Source organism: Heliangelus exortis, chromosome 1 (assembly GCF_036169615.1).
Source record: "Heliangelus exortis chromosome 1, bHelExo1.hap1, whole genome shotgun sequence".
Taxonomy (NCBI): Eukaryota; Metazoa; Chordata; class Aves; order Apodiformes; family Trochilidae; genus Heliangelus; species Heliangelus exortis.
The window spans coordinates 195,667,550-195,689,961 of record NC_092422.1 but is presented as its reverse complement, the minus strand read 5'-3'; the positions used below and the strand labels follow the sequence as shown (position 1 = coordinate 195,689,961).

Sequence of the window (22,412 nt, the reverse complement as noted above, 5' to 3'; positions counted from 1 at the left end):
ATTTAGAAACAGAGATCATTGTGCAACTCATCTATTAGCCAGGAAACACAAGTCTGGGGCAATTAAGATACCCATAAATAAAAAGGTGCTATATCTCTACATATCCCCTGGAATGTGTTTCAAGGAGCCAAAAGCCCTAAATTCCTCACCCAGTTGTTTTTCTTTGCTATGAGCTTCACAAAAGGGGAATTTTCATTATAAACACTCTCAGGCTTAACAGACTTGAGATGAATTCACAAAGTTTATGCTGCCAAAGTGAAAGATTGTTTGATGTTATCCCATTCTGCTTTATTAGATCTGTCAGGGGGTTGATGAAGTTACTTAGATCTTTCAGCAAGGTTTCTGGAAAACAAAAGCTAGAAGACTGAGAGAGGATATTGTAGACACAATCCTCCTCCTGAAGGAACAGGGATTGCACAGGGGGAAATTCTGTTGCTAAGCAACAAGGAAGAGAAAAGCAAGAGGTACTCTGCTTGTTTTAAGGATGTTCATTAATCAACATTTCTTAATTTACAGATAATACCCAGCATGTCTCTGTTATAGACTGGGTGGAACAGATACTCAAAAACTTGTGTGAAGTCCATGCCTTCATGGCCAACTCAAGAAAAGCATCTTAGGAGATCTACAGGCAGGTGGCTTGTTAAGAGCCAGAGTCACAGAACCTGGACAAATGGCACTGAAACTGTGCCACCCACCATCCCATATCCTTCCACAGAAATTAAAACCTAAGAGCTGCTTCACCTTACTGCTACTGAACCCTGATAAGGGGCTGTTGGATGACAGATGACACCCGTGATTTCTACTGCTCGCAGGATTATTTTTTTTTTTTTCCTTAAATCAAAACTTATCCAAGAACCCGAATAAATGTCAAAGGAGCCACCAGAAGGATTTAAATGACATGGCAGAAATGAAAAATGGCATGGCACAAGCAGCATGCAGCCCTGTAGCTGCCTAAAGCTGTGACACACTGAACAGAAGAGCATCAGCACTGTGGAAGTCAGCACAAGACAGAGAAAACAATGTCCCAAAGAGCCCATATGGTGCCACTTTAGAAACTGCACCACAATAAGCAGCTAACACTTATTTCAGTGTCAGCTTACACCAACCTCCACAGCAGAGATTGTTTTTTTTCCTGCCAGTATAATCCCAAACAAGGCACCTCTTGCTCAAACCAAACTCCCTGCTCACCCGCTCTTGAATTTCAACCCAGAGCAAGAGCAGCACTGGTTAAGAGCAAGGTGAGAAAAGCTCCTGTGAGGTCACATCACTCACACTGGAAAAATGACACTGGGTTTTAGGTGATCAACATCAGAGAGATCAAACAGAGCTTTTTGTTTTCCCCCCCCTCTCTCACACACACATTTTTTTTTCCCAATTAAAATAAGCAAGTTACAGAGCAAGAAAAGTGAAAAACCCAGAACGTACGGAAAAAAACCACCCCACACCCCCCCCCACAAGGATCATCTAAGGAGGTTTTTCAAACACATGTAAGTAATAATACCAATTAGAAGTTAACAACTGGATGCTCACATATTGCTGCTCCAAGCTCTCATCTATCACACACCTTTCAACCCACAAGGCTGCAAAGCAGGTTGGGAGCTGTTTACATGCTCTACCCACTCCATTAATGCCACTTGTTATTCTCCAAAAAAAAAAAAAAAAAAAAATCCCATAGCATGCCAGGCACAAACACAGAAAATGAGCACTTTGGAACAATAGCTGTGAGAAAGATAATACTGGAAATGCTGGAGGTAGCAAAGGTTTTGATTTTGTGTTTAAAAAAAAAAATAAAAAACGACACCAAGTATCTTGTTGCTCCAAATTTAATGCAAAGATTTCTCAGAAACAACCTTTTAGAGGACAGGTCCCCATCATCATGCTGCAGCCTCTTTGTAAGCAGGCTGGAAATTATTCTTAATATCAAACAATAAAAACTCAAGAGGAAGGAAGTGCTGCTGTATCCAAATGTGAGGACAGCATTTAAGGGGAACCAAAAGCAGCAATCTTGCTGAGAACTCTGCCAGAGCACCAAGATGAATGCTCTTCCATTTTTCAAAAGAGCAAACCAATTTTTGAATGCCCTCAAACAGTCAGGACATTGATTTCCATCTCTTACAAACAACAGCAAAGTGAATAGTTCAATATCCAGTAGCAACACATCCAGTCTGGAAGTTTTGTTAGATCTGGTCTTTTGATGAAACAGTAGGGACTGTGTTTCCTGCACATTTCTGCCTATTAAACAGGTATCCTGGGTAGCTTTGGGGGCCCATTTATCTGTCAGATCTGACAAGATTCCAACCCTGGCAACTGAAGGTCTTTTCCTACATCTTCCCCACTTCAAACATCCCCTTCTGCCATTTAATGTCATCAAGGGGTTATTTGACCACAAAGCTTTGGCCCAGGAATCAGCCCCTCCTGTCCCCTCCCTCTTCAAAAAAGGCATCAAAGTAGACAGGCACTTGCAAAGAAATTCACCTTGAAAATTACAGTCCCACATGCAGAGGAGCTCCATGGATGAAGGAAGATGTCCCTAGAGATCAGCTTTCAGAACTGAAACCTTCATCTGTATTTACTCTTAAACTGAAAATATGAATGGCTTTGTTATTCAGCTGTACCGAGACAAAAGCACCAGATTCTCAAAACCTGCTCCTAGCTTTCTACTTTCACCAATTCTACCCAAAACACATCTGTAAAGCACAATTTCTTTAAAGAGAAGTCAGCAATCACACCATAAACATGTGCCTTAGGCAGAGAAGCCATGAAAAATTAATTTCTCCAATAGATGTGTGCAACCCTTTTTTTTATAGCTGGTTCTAAATTGTGGATCTGCTATTTAGATTTTGAATAACCTCTTCTACTTAGGGATTCACCAAAGAGAAGATAAGGAAACAGCACTGGTAAAACCATTTCTGGAGTGCTGGCTCCAGTGCTGGACTCTGGTACAAGAGAGGTACAGATACACTGAAGTGTGTCCAGGAAAGGTTCAAGATGATTAAGGAGTATTTGTTCTAGAAGGGACAGGAAAAGAGACCTGGGACTTCTCAGTCTGAAGAAGAGAAGGGTCAGGGGGGTCTTAAATACCTGAAAAAAAGCTGAAGAGGAGCCAGCAGTGTGCCCAGGTAGCCAAGAAGGCCAATGGCATCCTGGGCTGGCTCAGGAACAGCGTGGCCAGCAGGTCCAGGGAAGGGATTCTGCCCCTGTGCTCAGCTCTGGGGAGGCCACAGCTTGAGTCCTGTGTCCAGTTCTGGGCCCCTCAGCTCAGGAAGGAGATTGAGGTGCTGGAGCAGGTCCAAAGGAGGCAACTGGGCTGGGGAAGGGATCCAGCACAGATCCTCTGAGGAGAGGCTGAGGGAGCTGGGGGTGTTGAGGCTGGAGAAGAGGAGGCTCAGGGGAGACCTCATCACTCTCTCCAACTCCCTGAAAGGAGGTTGGAGCCAGGGGGGGGTTGGGCTCTTTTCCCAGGCAACTCTCAGCAAGACAAGAGGGCACAAGAGGTCTCAAGTTGTGCCAGGGGAGGTTTAGGTTGGACATTAGAAAGAATTTCTTTCTGGAGAGGGTGATCAGCCATTGGAATGGGCTGCCCAGGGAAGGGGTGGATTCTCCATCCCTGGAGATATTTCCAAAGAGCCTGGATGTGGCACTCAGTGCCATGGGCTGGGAACTGCAGTGGGAGTAGATCAAGGGTTGGACTTGATGATCTCTGAGGTCCCTTCCAACCCAGCCAATTCTAGGATTCTATGATTCTATGAGTCCCAGGCCCTGGAGTTGTTCCTCTCCAGGGGTTGGACTTGAGTCTGACCATTCAGACAGTTTTTTATCCACCTCACTGACTGCTCACCATCCAGATTCATATTCACTGCTCTCCTCTTTTCCACCAGCTCAGTCATTTCCTTGTAGAAATTTTAAGAAGTTGGGGACAAGCATGCATTCCCATGGGTGAAGCCATGCTGACCACTCCTGGTGATTTTCTTGTCCTAATGATCCCTGAAAAATGCTTGTGAAGCAGAACACTGAAATATGGTTTCTCAAAGGCCTCCCAACACAGCAGCTGCAGGAGTGATGATTTTGCCATGTTCTGAAATGAAATATGCAACCTTTTTAAAAAATGTCTCATAACTGAAGCAATGCATCTGAGAATGCAGAACTCCATGTTTTAGCAGTCAAAAAAAAAAAAAAATCTACCCCCAGTTTAAATCACTAGAAAGCTGAATCATTGTACATCACTGATCCATCACCTCCATGCCTACACAAAGGTGGAAACTTCCCTGATGGCTCCCCCTGGTTTGACAATGCCCTATAAAAACATCTCATCCAATTGATGATAACCACATTTGTACAGTGCCACCATTTCACACCAAACTTGCATTTTAATAGCACCAGGGTGGTCCCCAGAAAAGCCAATGCTGATAGAGCAAAAGAGCTAAAGAAAAAACTCTCAGGTCTTGTTTTTTCATCCCAACAAATGGTCAAGATGTGCTGTCACTCATTACAGAAGATTTCATGAGCTGTAATTTTCCATTATTTATGTCCTTTCTAATTAAACCTTTTCTGCCTTCGGCCCTACAAGGAAAAGGATGCCTGTTCATGCTGCCCAAAAAACCTAACTTGACATTTGAAGAAGCAACACCTGCTAATTTCTAGTGCTGAACTCTTGTTCTCACCTATGCATGGAGATGAGGAACAACAAATAGGCAGATAATTTAGAAACAGGTCCCTGAAAAAAAATTTGGCCATTTTCTTCTCTGTCTTAATTCTAAACCCAGAATAAAATGGGTCTCAGAGATCAATAACCCCAAAGCCTTAAGGCAAATCTCCCCTTTCTAAAACTGTTCTCACAGTTCCATGAACAGTTTTAAGGACATTACTACTTCAAAACCAGAGGATCAATGAGAGGAACCACAGTCCTGCAAAAACAAACAAGCAAAATTTACCCACAGGCTTCCATGTTTATTGTGTAGTTTCAAATTTTTTTACAGACTCCCTCTGAAACATCCCAGGTGGAAATATTAGGCTGTTCAGCTTAGAGAAGACTCCAGGGAGACCTTATTGGAGCCTTCAATACTTTAAGGTGGCCTGTAAGAAACATGGGGACAAACTTTTTAGCAGAACTTCCAGTGATAGGACAAAGGGTGATGACTTAACTGGAAGAGAGGAAACACAGACTAGGTTTGAGGTTACTTTTCTTTTACTATGAGGGTTGTGAAACAGTGGCACAGGTTACCCAGAGATGTGGTAGAAGCCTCATCCATGGAAAGGTTCAAGATCAGGTTGGAAAAGGCTCAGAGCAACCTGGTCTGGTTGAAGATGTCCCTGCTCACTGGACAAGATGATCAAGAGGACCCTTCCAACCCAAAGTATTCTATGATTATATGAAAAATTTACCCTGAGATAAGAAAACCTCTGCTTTTTGTGCAATACTGCAATGACAGAAGGAAACAAGCAGACTCACCACTGGATTACCACCATTTTCCACTCAAGTCCTCAGCTGGATTTGTGCAAATGCAAAAGAACCAGAACAGGAAAACTCTGGTTCAGTGACAGGATCATTTAATTTGGTGATCACCCAATGACAGAGAAAAATCACCCAGCTCCTGTCAGATCCTCAGGTGAGGTTAACAGGAAAACCAAAGTCTTGTAGCTATTTCTTGAGCACATTTGAAGTAGAAGCAACTGTGACAACAAACAGAGCCTGCCACAGCAGCATTTAAATCCACCTTTAAAACTGAATCCTCAAGGTCTGATTTCTGCAGCAATATTGCAGGATAAGTCCACAGGTTGGAACTGGATGAACTTTAAGGTCCCTTCCAAGCCAAAGCATTCTATGATGTTATGTTCTCACCTTCACAGAAATTCTTGTGCTGAAAACACAGAGGCAGGAGCAGTAGCTACACTTGATCTTCAAAGCCACCACACTCCTTGGGTCTAGAAGCCACATTTTTCTCTCTGAAAAGCTGTATCACTGAAGTTCTGAGCATCTGTTCAGCATGAAATTTACACATGCCATCAATAATTAATTAATATTAATTAATTGTCACCCCCCTCGGAGCATCTCTGTCAGATTTCTAAAAGGTTTTTCCCAGAAAGGGTGCTCTTGGGTTTGCTGTGTACTGGGTGAGCATGTTTTATAGTTCCAGGAAGAGTTTGGCAATTGAAGAACCTTGAGAAACATTCTGAGTACAAAAGGTTCAAGCTGAGAAGTGTAATTTGAAAGCAAATTTATTTCTCTTAAGAGGCAAGAAGGGAAAACGTGGCTGCTGAACTGCTGTGTCTACAATGAATGTTACTGAAGGTTTTGTTTAAGTGCATCAGAAACAGCCTTAATTCCCTCATAAAGATTCTACAGGATAAAGTAACATCTCCTTTGGGAAGTAAAAGCAGAAAGGACTCAAAATTATGGCATCTTTGCTGAGATGGACTGAATGAGTCAGTGCTTGCTGATGACTTGCATTAATATGCACAACCACTTTGTTTCATCAATAAAAAGCCAAAGAACATAAATGACTAAAGGCAGAAACAGCTTTTGTTATGCATGCTCAGAAGGGTAAAATTCTCTGGTAGTTCTGGAGTCCTGGAAAAGGCTACGTGGAAATAAAATTATGTGGAAAAAATATACATAAAGTACACTGTGCACTTGAAGCAAAACCACATGAGTATTTCATGCTGACCAAATGTTTTCTGTTGTACCCAACATCTTCCCCAGGCTGATGGACACTTGCCCAGCACTTTACTGAATGGTAGAGAATGAAATGAGGAGCCAGCTCAGACATTTTCTGGTGTCTTGGGCTTGATGAGAAAGAATCAATCTGCAGAAATGAGACTTTTAAGGCAGATTCTCAACTGATCTATCCTGACCCACCAGAGTTGTGTTCAGGCACCTGGAGTGACAGGAAGGATGTTGGTTTGTGTCTTAGTTCTTGGAGACCACTGCTGTGGTTTGTACCCTAGAACCTTCATTCAAATATGGCATGAAATAAATATTAGGAAATAAATATTAGGAAATAAATATTAGGAAAATAAAATATTAGGAAATAAATATTAGGAAATAAATATTAGGAAATAAATATTAGGAAATAAATATTAGGAAATAAATATTAGGAAATAAATATTAGGAAATAAATATTAGGAAATAAATATTAGGAAATAAATATGTTAGGACAAGTGATTTTATACTCAATCAACACTGCATCAAGCAAAAGAAACTGGAACTTAGTGATTTTTAGAAGTCTCAAAGGAGCCAGAAAACCATTACCTAGTGATGTTCTGGGAGTGCTAGTATCACTTGTTACCAGAGATAATTAATAACACACTTTTTTCTCTTACACATGCAAACATTGCCTGGAATACTGTCAGGGGGGTAAACCACCAAAAAGAAAAATAGGAATAACTTAACAGCCTTTTTTATTTGAAAACACAGCCTCACTACTTGTGTAAGAAATGTCTGAATGGCCCAGGTAAGCAAATCCCAAACCTCCCTGGTCTAGCTGGAACCAGTAGGGTAAGATTTGGTACCCCTATTTCATGGAAGGAAAAGATGGTGAAAAAGTCTTGGCCTCACCTCTGCCAAAAAAATGGAATCAAACTAAGTATTTTCCTTAGAGAAGGGACATCCTTTATAGGTTGGTTTGCCTGCTTAACTTACAGAAAGCACACTCATGCTTTGTAGAAATTATCTTAGGAAAGTTGATAAATGTCCCCATAGATAGCCCAGGTTGACTTTCAGCTCATTCTAGAGAAGTTTTATCAAAAACTGGAAGCTAGATTTGGCTCAAATTGCAGCCAGATAAGAAGTTACATCACCTCAAAACTGAAGTTGGGTCATTTTGGATTCTGCTCCTCAGAAGACTTCTGTAGCCAATGACTGTGAGCCCATGTACAGGGTGACAATTTATTCCTATATGATCTTTCCATCATCTAAAGCCATAATCCTGGTGGGAAAGACTCGTGGGTGCCCAGAGTCAGTTCAGCACAAAAATTATAAACTGAACATCAGCTTAGTGAACATGAACTGGACTCTGCTCAAGGAGAAGGAAAGTACAGAAGTAGGAACACTAGAGTCAGAGATCATGAAACCAGGGGTTCTGAAAAAGCAGGGTGCCCTAGAACTTTACTTAACAGATAGAATCACAAGCCAGTCACAAACACTAAAAATGCATTTATCTTTACAGACAGATTTACAGCTGGGGAGAAAAAAAAAATTCTTGGCCAGCTTTGGATAATAACAAACCTCTTCATCTCAGCAGATGCAGCAATGATTGGGTAGGCTCTGTAAGTCTTCAAAGGTGACAGAAGTCTCAAAAATCCATTTCAAAGCAAATTTAAGGTGCATATTACAATAGTAATAAAAAAAACAAAGGAAGACACTAAAGGTACTGAAAGGAAGATAGGAATTACAGTCTTCAGGAGGAGTATCTCCTGCTGTCTGCTGCCCAGTATAAAGCCTGATGGGAGATGCCTGCCAGCTCTATAACTTCACACTTGTTTTTTTTTTTTTTTCTTTACCATACAGAGGACCAATATTTCAGATGGAAAAATAATTGCAGACCCTGCATAGGTAACTCACTGAAAAGGAAGAAGGTTTCCATTTACAATAGTGAGACTGAAGTACAACTTCTTGTGGTTTATTTCCTCCCTCCCCTAGGTCACGTTATCTTTAGTGAGAAAGCTACTGGACTTCTCACTGATCACAGGGAAGAACAAGAATGTTTAAAGTATTTTTTTTTTCAGCCCCAGAGTTTTTACCACCAACCCAGAGTTTCCAGCTCTGAAAGTTTGCACTGGTGACTCCTCACAAACCTCCACAATGTGGATATACAGCCTCAGGTTCTGAGAGACCACAGGAGCAAGGCTCAGTAAAAAAAAAAAAAGAACCCTACAAGGACAAAAGGTAAGAAAGATTAAACAAAAGAGACTAGGAGCCAAGTATGACAAGACAAACCAGAAAGAAGCAGACACAAATAGGGACAAAAGTAGTAACAGTGATGAGAAGGAAACACTCTCTGCATTTGAGAAATGCTGAACCAGTCCATTTTTGAAAAGTAGGGGAGATAAGAAGGTCACTTCTGTATTACTCACACTTGCTAACAAATTGTTAAACTATTTAATAACCTGATTTACTAATCTACTGAAACAATACCAGGATTAATGCTCCAGCTGTGAAGCACTTTCCAAGCCTCATACAAAAGCACCAATGAAACTGAGCTTTGTTCAGTGTTTGTTGTAGTAATAGACACAAAGATTATTCCTATGTATTGACAGACACTTAGAAAAATTTCCCACAAGGAAAAGCTTTGACTTTTTGGCTCCAACACTGAGGAAAAAAAACCAAAAAAACAAAAAAAAACTCTTCCACATCTACACATACCTGCCTACACACACCTAAATAATACAGGAAAAACTTCCATGGAAAATGAACTGACTAGAAATAGCACTTCTGCCCAAGATCCCAAGGACAAGATTCAGGATCAGAACACATCCAGAAAACTGAGTATATTTAATTGAAAGAGATGGGGGGAGAGAAGGGGGCACAAGGAAAATTTTCCAAAAGGAAAATACAGATATGGCCAAGTTCTCCCCTGAATATACAGCTCAGTCAGTTCAGGACATTGCACACATCACTTCTTGTCTCAGGATCTCCCATCAGCAACCACTCACAAGGAGGGGAGGAGTCCTGTAACATGAGCTGAAAACCTCCAAATTAATTCTGTGAGGAATGGATGTGATTTAAATACTCACAGCTGGTGCTTCCAGGTGTCCCAAACTGGGAAGTCTCAAGGAATTTTCGAGGTGTAGACAGGTTGGTAACATCCATAAGAGGCACAGGAGAGGCATCTTTCACAAGTGAACTGTGGGAGGGGAAAGAATTAAAGCAAACAGTTTATTATTTGCAGTGTTGGTTCACAACAAATGATAAATTTATTTCTAAAATTTGTAAGCCTAAGCAACAGGTATCTAAGACACAGTTTTGATACAAGAGGTTTACAAAACCTTTACTTCAGGACAAGTTCACAGATGAATGAGTGGGTGTGCATATGAGGGGAAAGGGAAAAAGCCAAAAAAAGCAATGATGAGGAAATACTCTCATATCAAAGGCAAGATTTGGTATCCCCCAAGGGGTTCAGTGCTCTGAATTTGACAGCACTCTAGACTTGTCTGCCTCTTCATGGCAACACAATCCTGACACAGGCACAGCTGGAGCTTGCCATAGCATGTGGTTATTTCCCAAAAGACACATTCACCTCCAGCACAATTAACTACTGCTAACAAAATGATAAATTAACAAGGAATTGTAAAGATCTTTCTGGCAAACTACATATTGGGAAGAGATGGTCCCATTCCCATGGCTTCTGTCAACTAATTGACCCTTTAAGCTTTTCTAGTTCCCACCAGAAACCTCCATGCTCTTTTTCCTCCCCTTCAAACTCCTGTTCTGGTCAAGCCAACATCCATCCTTCTCCAAATGAACCTTCTTCCTCAGAAAGACTTTCTATTTGGTTATTTTCATAATAAATTTATGATATTATTTGCCAAAACTGTGTCAGTGCTGCCCCAGCTGCATAATGCAAGGCAGGAAGAACACAAGCAAGAAATCAGTTTTAAGACAAATTAGTAAAGAAGGCTCCAATAATGGAGTTTAGAATATCCCTTTAGGGCCAAAATACTTAAAGAAACCTCAAATAAAAGGGCTAAGCTACTCCCTACACACCTACAGTATCATACCTACAAATATTACCTATGCATTGCAGCTTCACAGCATTAGAAAGAACACATTTAAAATCAAACCAAGAAATAATTACAAATATTACTGCATCCTGGTCAACTGCCAGCCTAGGGCAAGACACTAAAACAAAGCCACAAGAGTGTCCTTGTTGCAGGAGTTCATGTCATTAAGCATCAGTGATAGGCAGCAGGGAATGTGGAAAAAAAAACAGAAAACCAAAATAAAGGACCCTGTAGTTGTCATCCAAAACTGCAGTTAATTAACAGCTGCATAGTCTGGGTAGACCAAAGCTTTGTCTATTTTTTAATTAACAAGATGAGTAAGGAAGCAACTGATGACTTGCTAGCAACTCTCCTTTCTAGAAACTTCAACTTCAATAAATCCTTTATTTCTTAAACTCATTTAATGTAACTTACTATCTCTCCTCTTATTTTTGGTAAGCATTTTTACTTCCTTCTCATACTAAAATGCCAATTTATCTTTTCTCTGCATCTTTATTACGTGCTGGCTCCTCACCCCTGTTTATAACCTCCCCTACTCTACAGAAGTTATCTTCCAATATTGTCTCCCTTTTCCAGCTGCTATCTTCCTTCCCTCCCAACTCTAATGCCCTCAAAATTCACAAAATTAGGAAAAAACAGCCAGGAACCTCTCCTTAAGCTAAGTTTCCACTGATCAGAGGCACCAACAAGTTAAGAAGTTTTTAAACATCTCTAACACACCTTACAAACACAACACAGCCAAGACACTCAGGCACTTAATTATTGTGACCTCTGTTAATCACCTTATGGTTAGCTGGATGTCTTTTAAAACCCTTGGATGTTTGCTAGACAAGATGAGCAATTTTTCCCTGTGTTTTTTTTTCCCCAGAGTCTCACCCACATGGCATTTTCAGGAAAGGGATATGCATCAGAGAATGAAAAGACCCCTAGAAGGCATTAACCTCATCATAATTCTGGGGGAGGCAGCAAAAAAACAGCAGAATCACTAAGCCAAGGTGCAAGAAGAAGAACAGACTGCTCACAGGCTTGAAGGTGCATCAACATATTTGGAGTTTTGCTGCTTTCCAGCCATAAGCAGGAGAAATTTGCTTGCCAAAAAATCAAAGGGTGAGGTGTAAAAGTTGATGGCAGTGTCCCAAGAAAGTTTTGTAGTTTTGAAAGGGAAAAAGTTATCCTCTTTTCTCCCAGACCTGTTGCCTTCAGCATCCCAGGAAACCCACCTTATTCTCCCTTTCTCCTTGCTGCGTTGCCCTACTCTGTTAGTAGACCTGATGTAAAGGTGACGGTGCAACTCATCAATCAGCACCAAGTGCATGTTCATCTTCTTGCTGTGGAGCTCCAGCCTCAGATCACTCAGTCCCTCCACCTGAAGAAGGGGACCTTCCAAGGAATCCACAGCTGAGACCTGGAAGGAGAACACATGAGAGGACTTTTCAAGGTCAATTCGTTCACCTCGCAGGATTTTGATGAGGGGAACGTCTGAATAAAATGAGGATTTTATCCATAAACCCCTTGAAAGCAGAAAATATTGAAGTGGTATTTCTATATTTTCATTCCTGCAAGAAAGAAAAACTCATTATATGAAAGGAGTCCAATAACCAAACAACTCAGATTTAACAGTCTTCAAATATTTTGAGGAGATGCATAAAACAAGTTAGTTAAAACACAGAGTTAAATAAAAATCAAAGTTTATCACAAAAAGGGAGGATTAGCAAGCAGAGAAGTGGTAGAAAATTGTACTGACAATGATGTTTGATTGCCTTCTTCTCATCACAGAAACACAAACAACCATTATTCCCAATTCTATAAACAGGCAGAAACAGACTTAAATTTTATTTGCCTCAAGTGATGTCACTTGAAAAAGCTTTGGAAGCCTCATCTTCCAGCCTACAGAGCTGCTGTATCATGCAGCTACACACTTTAAACAAACACAGTCATCAGATCCATGAAAGCTACTGCTAGTTCAAAAGTACTTTTGACCTCTAAAGAGTGTGGGGTTTTTTTCATGTTTGAACATTATGGCTCAAATAAAGAAAAATAACTTTATAGAAGCAACAGAGAAACAGACAGAGATCTATAGATGCAGTAACTAACAGGACAGAGGTAAAATATTTCCTGATGCACTTCAGGAGGGATCAGCTGAGATCCAGTGGGCACTTGGCTGAGGAACCTCATTCCAAATCCATGCATAAAAGCAACACTATCAATCTGCACCCCTCTCCTATTTAACACAGCACTTCCACATTTACTAGGAAAAAAAAAAAAAAATCCAAACCCAAAGGCATCCCTCTCATCCAAAATCTCAGTGCTGCTCTTGTAAGAAACTAGAAATAGCTCAGCATGTTTTTGCACAGATAAGCACAGATTCCAAACAGGGGGTGAAGGGGGGGAAATCATTCCCTAATAATTGAAGGCAGTATTAGTGAAATAAGACATTTGCTTGCACTTCAGGATTTAAGTTCATAGTAAACCTGTCAGCTAAACATTAAAAATGAAAAGCAAAGAGATACAGGAAGCAGCCAGCCAAGCTAAGGTCTGGTCCCTTACTACCAGTAAACAGTAAATATACTGAAGGAATATCTATCAAGAATACATTATTTTGCTTTCCTCCAAGTCAAGAATGACCCCAAAACAGCTTAGGGGCAGCCAGGCTTTTTAAATTATGAGCAGTTTCTAAGAGGAAGCTTCACTTTGTCCTTCCCCCTGAAAATTTTTGCCAAGAAGTTCCTAACTATAGAATTCTTTTCTCTGCCTGGCTGATGAGAGCAGTTTTCAGCAACTTCAACAGCATTTATGGGTTCCTATCATCTGACACAAAGCTCTGTCCATCCTCTCAGTACCTATTTGTGAACAATTATGGAACCCTGGCCATAACACAACCCAAACCCACAGATGGGTTGGCTGCCCAGGTAGCCAAGAAGGCCAATGGCATCCTGGGCTGGCTCAGGAACAGCGTGGCCAGCAGGTCCAGGGAAGGGATTCTGCCCCTGTGCTCAGCTCTGGGGAGGCCACAGCTTGAGTCCTGTGTCCAGTTCTGGGCCCCTCAGCTCAGGAAGGAGATTGAGGTGCTGGAGCAGGTCCAAAGGAGGCAACTGGGCTGGGGAAGGGATCCAGCACAGATCCTCTGAGGAGAGGCTGAGGGAGCTGGGGGTGTTGAGGCTGGAGAAGAGGAGGCTCAGGGGAGACCTCATCACTCTCTCCAACTCCCTGAAAGGAGGTTGGAGCCAGGGGGGGGTTGGGCTCTTTTCCCAGGCAACTCTCAGCAAGACAAGAGGGCACAAGAGGTCTCAAGTTGTGCCAGGGGAGGTTTAGGTTGGACATTAGAAAGAATTTCTTTCTGGAGAGGGTGATCAGAGATTGGAATGGGCTGCCCAGGGAAGGGGTGGATTCTCCATCCCTGGAGATATTTCCAAAGAGCCTGGATGTGGCACTCAGTGCCATGGGCTGGGAACTGCAGTGGGAGTGGATCAAGGGTTGGACTTGATGAGCTCTGAGGTCCCTTCCAACCCAGCCAATTCTATGATTCTATGAAGCACAAGCCAGGATTTGCTGCTCCCCAAAAAGCTTGGCAGAGTACATACAAATAGAGAAGGCTCAGCAGCCATGCAGACACAGCTTGGAAACTTTCAGCAGAAGTGGAAGTGCTAATTTTTCTCTTCTTCCTTTGGAAGGTAGAGACATCCCCCAAGTTTCCCAATTCCAAAGACACTTTAACCCCCTCCCAAGTCACTTCAGAGTAGTTGTAGGCATTCAACCCTGCCCTGAAAGCTGTCAGCAATTTCACCAAATCAAGAACAAGAGCAGGAACAACATTTGTCAAACTGAGAAACTGAGAGATGAAAATGCAGTGAGGGAAGAACTGGAAGAAGCAAGTAGGAAAATGACATTAAAAAAAAAAGTTCCAAGACATTCAGGAAAACTATTAACTAAAAGCAACGAAAATTTAAAGCTTTCCAGTCTGATAACTCAGCCTGGTTTTATCTTCTAAGTTCCTAAAGAGTTATTCTCAAAATTCATTATTAAGTCTCACATACAGCTCCCAGGCATGTCTTAAGAAGCATATGGAGCAGTCAATCATTTACTGTACTTTAAATAAAAAAACAACCAAACAAAGAACCAACAAGACCAAAAACCCCACATTGTCAGGCACTGCACTTTCTTCTCAAAAAAGCTGCCTTTTTTTTTTTTTTCTTTTTTTTTGGGGGGTGGTGTTTGGGTTTTTTTAATGGTCTGACACATCATATTTGCAGTCTGATAAGCTGGAAGTTATATCCTTGATAAATGCCACTTTCCCACTGATTAAACTCCACAGGTAAATAACACAGCCAAGTTCCATCATTATGCACTCTCAGAGCTTTTCAACTTAAGGCATCCCCACTCCAGTAAATTCTCACTTAACCACCCATTTCTTCTCCAGCATTTCATTTCCCATTACCACCAATTATCAAGACAAAGTGGAAGTGCAAAGCTTTCATGTTCAGAACACTTTGGGTCTGGAAAATAGCTAAAGGTTCAATCCAAGGTCATGGAAGTCAAGGTAAAGTCTCCAAGAGGTTTAGGTGGCAATAATTGGAATACCACATTAAAAACCAAACCAAGCATTTTTTCCTTCTGTAATTTTTACTTATAGGAAAATGATTTGAAGTCCTGGCAACAAGCAAGTTTTAAAGCAGCTTGTTTATGATTGTTTATTCATAAAGAGCCCAGATGATATTTCAGAACAATTGGTCTTTTGTGTGCTGGATAACTGACTGCAAAACAGCAGCATAAGCAGCTAAAATGATACAAAGCCTGCAAAGAATGAACAAAATCAAAAATACACTGCAGGCAGATCTAAATTGATTTCTGTTAGGAGAAAAACCTTGACAGGCTTCTGTTTCATTCCTACTATCCTGGGAAAGATCAGTTCCTAAAAGTCATTTCCAGGAAATAACCACATTGTCATCATCATGGCTTTGTTCTCCAGAAGAAGGGAGATAAAGAGTTACAGAGGGGGATGGAAAAGAAAGGGAAGCAAACAGTGAGTAGTGAGAGCAGGAATAATGACACCAGCTCTGTGGACTACTTGGGAAGACAAGAAGTGGTTTCCAATTGGTTTTATTTGAAGTCCAAGTATCCTTCTGGGATGGTCAACTATCCAGAGGAAGAGTGAGCACAGCCAGTGCCACGTGGAGTGCAAAAAAAAGGTGAGCACTGACAGCAAGACTAAAAATAAAGACTTTTAAAAGTGAAAAAAAAACAGGGACTATGTCAATCATTGGTAAAATTTAACATCAAGACCAGAATTTTATGTTCCCACTCAGCTCCTAACACACCATCACTTGAATTGTGGAAGAGACCCAAATGTATGATTAAAATGTTTTCAACTTGGAAGGTCAGAGATTTATTTACTGTTGTGTCATCAACTCATTCAGCTTGGGGCTATCATTCCAACTCCTTTCCCTTAACCTTTTCTCATTTCAAACCCTGACATGCAAAAGGAGCTGGATGAGTGGGTGATAAGCTACACAAAGCATTAACAGGTCAGAATGCAACACAAATACTGCCTGAAAAAAAAAAAAAGAAAAAAAAAAAAGAAAAAAAAAAAAAAAAGAAAAAAAAAAAAAGTCATGATTTCTCCAGTTAGTGAAACTTTATATAGGAGAAAACTTATTTTTTGTTTCCTACTTCTTATTGTGGATGCTGCTTCCCTGTTTAAAGTACAAATCAAGAGGAAGGTGCAATCTGGAATGAAACCCAAGTGTTGAAGGTTGACTGTATTTATATTGCTAGCACCATTTCTAAAGAGAAAAAGTTTTTTTCATTTTAAAAGGAAACTGCCTCCTTCCCTCTTTTTTAAAAAATAGGGATGTTGTATTTAAATGGCACCCATTAATTATCCATTCATTTATTATAAAGTTATCTGGAGTCCTCAGACAGGCAGAAGCCCTTCACTTCTAGTTATCTGTATCACTTATTAGGATTTTAATTTTATTACTTGGAGCAATTAAGATGAGAATATCTTACAAGCTACAACATTTCCACATCAGTTTTAATCTTCTCAGAACATTAGAGCAAGTTTGGGATTTATGGTTTCTTTAGTTTGCCAGCAGTGTTTTGAACATTCACTTCAAAAGAAGCAGTGGAGGGAAATTAAACAACTCTGTAGTTGGAATCATAGAATCCTAGAATTGGCTGGGATGGAAGGGACCTCAGAGATCATCAAGTCCAACCCTTGATCACCAGGGTCAAAGCCCTTCCTGCTTCCCCTTCTTCCCCTCTCCCTCTTTGCTTCAGCATCCTGGGAGGATTCCATCCCTTCCTCTGCCTCTGCTCCTGATCCATCCCAGCCTGAATCTGTGTGTTCCTGCCTCCAGCTCCCAACTGCTCCTGAGCCCAGGATTCCAGCCTGGACTTTCCCAGGGCTGCCCTGCAGCCTCAGTGGGGATGGGAGAGTTCTTGGGGGAAAGGGGGGAGGAACCTGGGATCCATTTTCCTGTAGATTTGTAGAGATTTAGTCATTTTTCCTATTTCTCATTCCTGTTCCATTCAAGCTGTGTAGTTTAGTTCCCAACCCATCAGTCTCTCTCCCTTATTCTCTCTCCTTTCTTTATCAGGGAGGGGAGGGGGATTAACAGACAGCATCTGGTACTTGGTTTAATTGCTGAGCCAGTGTTAAACTGTGACAAGGAGTATCACATTTCAGAAGATTTTTCTCCCCTTTCTTTTCTTTTAGGCTGCACTTTGTAAGTGTTTTCCTGGTTTTAATGCTCCTATGACCTACTGTGTCCTGTTCATAGAAATGAAAGGTCTAATAGATGGAGAACTGTCTGCAGAGGGGAAGAGTTATCACTACAAGACTCTGGTTAAGACTGAGAATGGAGCAGAATTTTCATTGCCTGGAAATGCCTTTTCCAGGCAATCTGAATATTAGACCTGCAGAAGAGAACTATGAGAGGTTCCCTGGTCCAAAAAAAGCACTTTCAAGGTCCTTCCAGCCTCTTTCTTACACCTGGTTTGGTTAAATGAAAATAAAATTAAAATAAGGTGGTGGGTTCTTTTCTGAGAGTGGAAGTTTGGGTATGGAGTGGAATTGTGTGTGAATACCTGGACACAAAGATAATCAGAGGTGAGAGATCCTCAATATTTTTCTTTTAGAAGGGGTTGAGGTGCAGAGAGGAGCTACAGCAAGGAAAAATAGCTGAAAGGTGAATCAACAGTTTGGCATTCTTTAAAAAGCTGATTTTCCATAAGCAAATAATTAAAAAAAATTAAACAATCATTGTTTTTTCAATTCTGAAAAAATCTGTCTCTCCAATTGAAAACCACACTTCAAAAAACAAGAAATAACTATGTTTAGTTAAATAATAATTAAAATATTGCCCTGGATTACAAAAGAATTTGACTTTGATAACCTAAGTCACTTTTGATGTTAAAATCTCATCTATTTCTACTCATTGTAATTATTATTACCTACAAAATGGCCATTTAGAAAAAAAAGGATCAATGAAATAAACCTGAAAAAAAGAGCTGTGTTTGAGCCAAAAGCTCATAAGTTTATAGAAAATAACCATGGCACCAGAGCCATTATGCAGCTCTTTTAAAGGTCACAGACACTTTACAGGAAATTTTAATTGCCTTCAAAAGACCATGTAGCTAAACATTTGCCTATCATTACATCCAATTTGAAATGTTTTGAATAAAGCATTTTGCCAACAAACCAGAGCCTGGAGAAGTTGCAAGATATTTGTTAAAATTCTTCTTTCTTTCCTGACCTTGGCCAAAGTTTTGCAATTTGCTTCCAGCTAAACTTGCACATTCCTTTAAAAGGTTTTTCAACATTACTTTGATTTTCCAAAATCCTAAATAAGAGAGGAATTTTATTATTATTATTACTATAGAACTCCATAGTCCTGTAAATCTAAGAGCAGAGATAAAATGAAAGCTTTTAACTAGGTGCTTCTTCAGGGGAGAACAAACAAACAAAAAAGCCCCAAAATAATGGTTGTCCAAGCTACAAAACCAAATTATTCCATCTGGGATGCCAGCCTGTTCTGATTCCAGACAACAGAAATGAAAACATGAACAAACAACTGAGAAAGGTTAAAAGAAAACAGTGCAGTAGGCCACAATTTGAAGAAAAAAAGACAAATCATACAGGAATGCAGTATGAAAAAAGGGGAAAAGCTGAACCCTCTGAATAAAACAGCAAATAAACAGCAGCAAACTAGAAAGTTTCAGCTGCCTTGCTGGGTGAATAAAGACAATGCTGACATTTAAAAACAGAATTGATCTCCTCCTTTTACAAGGGACTGGCTTTCAAAAGCTACAGGGAAGGAAAATTACTAACAAAACAGCAGAAATGTGTGGAGCCAGATCTAAACAAGCAGTGCACCCAATTCAATTTGTACCTGACTTTCCTGAGACAAAGATCTCACCCGAAAAGTCTGCTGAAGAAACAGGAACACATTCCTGTGAAGAACCTCAACCATGCTCCAAGAGTTGGGTTTGTGCAACAGGCAGAGGCAGAACACCTGCTGGATGCTCTGGGTCCAAAGAATTTTACATGGAATAAATTTAATAAATTTAATAAAATTAATTAAATTTAATAAATTGAATAAATTGAATAAATTGAATAAATTGAATAAATTGAATAAATTGAATAAATTTAATAAATTTAATAAATTTAATAAATTTAATAAATTTAATAAATTTAAGTGCAGGTGATGTATTAGAGAAGTGATCCTCCCCAACCTTCTAACATCACAAATGTACCTAAAGGATGATTGAGACATGAGAGGGAATTTTCCAGTGGCTCTTTTTGGTTTGGAGTGACTCCTGTACCAATCTATTGCAAGAAATCAGCAGCTGCAAGTGGTAGGAGACACTCTTGGAGGGACAGCTCTGAGGGATTGTGGCATTGTGGTGACCCATGCTGGAGCAAGGACACCCTCCAAGGGACTGCAGCTTGTGGGCAACTCAATCAGAGCAAAAAATCTGCAGAATCAAAATCTGAAGAAACCAACACCCAGAAGGACAGCAGACAGACACCCCTACAGATGACAATGACTTTCTGTCCCACCCATCATCTCAGAGGAACTGTGACAGATAAAGCATAAACCAGGGAAAAAATTAGTTGAGAAAAGAGAGGGAAATAAAGGTGTTGGACTTGGGTTGCACCAGAGGAGTGAGAAAACATTTTTATTTACATGATTCTTGGTTGTGTTCTCTTTTCTTTCCACCTTGAAACTCAAATCAGAAGTCTGTGTTCACTTGCAACAAGTTAAGTTTCCAAATCCAAGGCTGTTTTGTCTGCAAAATTCCTCTATTTTTCCCTGGATGATGCAGAGAATCACAGAAGAATCACAGGCTGAGAGAGCTGGGGTTGTTCAGCCTGGAGGAGGCTCCAGGGACATCTTGTAGTGGCCCTCCAGTACCTGAAGAGGCTCCAAGAAAACTGAGGAGAAACTTTGGACAAGGGCACATAAGCAAGAGGACAAGGGGTAATGGCTTTGAACTGGAAGAGGGGGGGATTTAGATTGGACATTAGGAGGGATTCTTCACTGTGAGGATGGTGAGATACAACAGGTTACCCAAAGAAGCTGTGGCTGCCCCATCCCTGAAAGTGTCTCAGGTCAGGTTGGATGGGGCTTGGAGCACCCTGGGCTGGTGGGAGGTGTCCCTGCCCATGCAGAGGGGTTGGAACGTGAGGATATTTAAGGTCCCTTCCAACCATTCTATGATTCTTTGATTACAGAATGATTACAGCTTGCTAAAGACCTCTGGAGATCATGAGGTCCAGCTTCCTGGTCCAAGCAGGGCCAGTATCCCAGATGGCTTCTAAGGATCTCCAAAAATCACAACTTCCCTGGGCACCCAGTTACCCTCACAGGAAAAAAAACACTCCTTGATTTCCAGAGTGAACCTCCTGGGTTTCAGTTTGAGCCCAGTGCCTCTGGTCCCACCACTGAGCACCAAACAGAGCCTGGCTCCAACTCTGCACCCTCTCTTCAGGTATTCACAGACACTGTGAGGATCCCTCTTGAAACTTCTCCCAGCTGAGCAGTCCCCCCTTCTCTCAGCTTTCACTTGTAGGACAAGATGTACCCATCCCTTTACCAGCCAACATCCAAAAAGCAGGAGGCTGTTGCCTGTTTCGAGCCTCCAGTGCAGGAAACACATAATGTGTAACAGACTAAGGCTGGTTTTAAACTTGTCAGGGTTTAACACTGCCCTGGCAATTAAACCAAGTGCCAGATGCTGTCTATTAATCTCTCTCTCCTCCCTGATAAAGAAAGGAGAGAGAATAAGGGAGAGAGACTGATGGGTTGGGAACTAAACTACACAGCTTGAATGGAACAGGAATGAGAAATAGGAAAAATGACTAAATCTATACAAATCTACAGGAAAATTTGTCCCATGTTCCTCCCCACCTTCCCCCAGTAACTCTCCCATCCCCACTGAGGCTGCAGGGCAGCCCTGGGAAACTCCAGGCTGGAATCCTGGGGTCAGGAGCAGCTGGGAGCTGGAGGCAGGAACACACAGATTCAGGCTGGGATGGATCAGGAGCAGAGGCAGAGGAAGGGATGGAATCCTCCCAGGATGCTGAAGCAAAGAGGGAACGGGTGAAGGAAGGCAGGAAAGGCAGGAAGGGCAGGAGGCAGGAAGCTGGATGCTGGAAGCCCTCATGATCCCTCAAATTATATTGAGTATGAGGTGTAGGGGATGGAATACTCTGTTTGGTCAATTCTGGCATCTATCTTGTCCATTCCTCCCCACAGGAGGGCTGCAGGTGGGACCTCTTTATTCCTTCCAGAGGGCAAAATGTTCCTTGGCTCTGCAGCCCATTCTCCAGCAGTAACTATAACCATGGAGTGGGCTCAGTCCCAGCAGCAGCCACTGCCTGAGAAACTTGCTGTGAATTTCAGCAAGTGCAGCTCCTGACAAGAGACTGAGCTGAAAGCAAAAGCACAAGACAGAAAATCCCCTTTCTCCTGGCCCAAACCAGGACAAAACTGCATTCCTATTTTTTTTTTAATTAGAAGCTTGATTAAGGCTTGTCAAGAAAGCCTGTATTTCAGGCTCACTATTTTCCCACTATTTTGGCTGCAAAGTGAATGAAGATGAAGCTGAAAACTTACCTGCTTTGAGTGGGATGTCCAAATAATGGGACACATGGAAAACTGTCATCCAAATCTGAAGATGGGGAATTATCTGCTACCAAACTGCCACAGATCAGGGTTCAAGCACAGTGTGTACCCAAAGCAAGCAGTGAACATGACCTGTTGAGATGACCTTGACCTTTAAAAACACCCAGGTGGTCCCAAAACAGGGAGCCTTTAGCTGAAAAGTATGGAAATTCTGAAAATCACACAGATCAGAGGTAAAAATCCCTGATTGTCACTGCCTTCTTCCCCTTAATAACAGGAAAAAGAAAATGCACACAGGAGGTGAGGCTTAATGAGAAGCTGTGAAACACTGATGATGAACTGTGCTGTTGATGAACATAGTGGATATTATGATGGAAGAAATTGCTGCTGATTTTGTTCACCTTTAAACAATCTTGTGAGAATTAACCAGCTAGAAGCAAACAAAGAGCTACTGCAGAAAGGAAACTGAAGATGATGATTCCTTTGCAATATTTTCCAAAGAGCTGAGGTGACTCCCTTTCTTGAGACAAATGGATATGCTGAGCAAACGATGCAGAAAGGGGG

At 41.2% G+C, this 22,412-nt stretch overlaps 1 protein-coding gene across 6 annotated transcripts in view; it reads right to left on the bottom strand.

Annotated features, from left to right (window-relative positions):
* EXOC4 (exocyst complex component 4) overlaps nucleotides 1–22,412 on the bottom strand; it is a 441,701-nt gene that overhangs the window by 380,231 nt on the left and 39,058 nt on the right. For all 6 annotated transcript variants that reach the window (XM_071734223.1, XM_071734224.1, XM_071734227.1 and 3 more), the window contains exons 4-5: nucleotides 11,940–12,124; nucleotides 9,733–9,842 (exon numbers count right to left, since the gene is read on the bottom strand). In XM_071734223.1, the coding sequence (XP_071590324.1) occupies nucleotides 9,733–9,842; nucleotides 11,940–12,124 (295 nt within the window). The remainder of the gene's footprint in view (nucleotides 1–9,732; nucleotides 9,843–11,939; nucleotides 12,125–22,412) is intronic.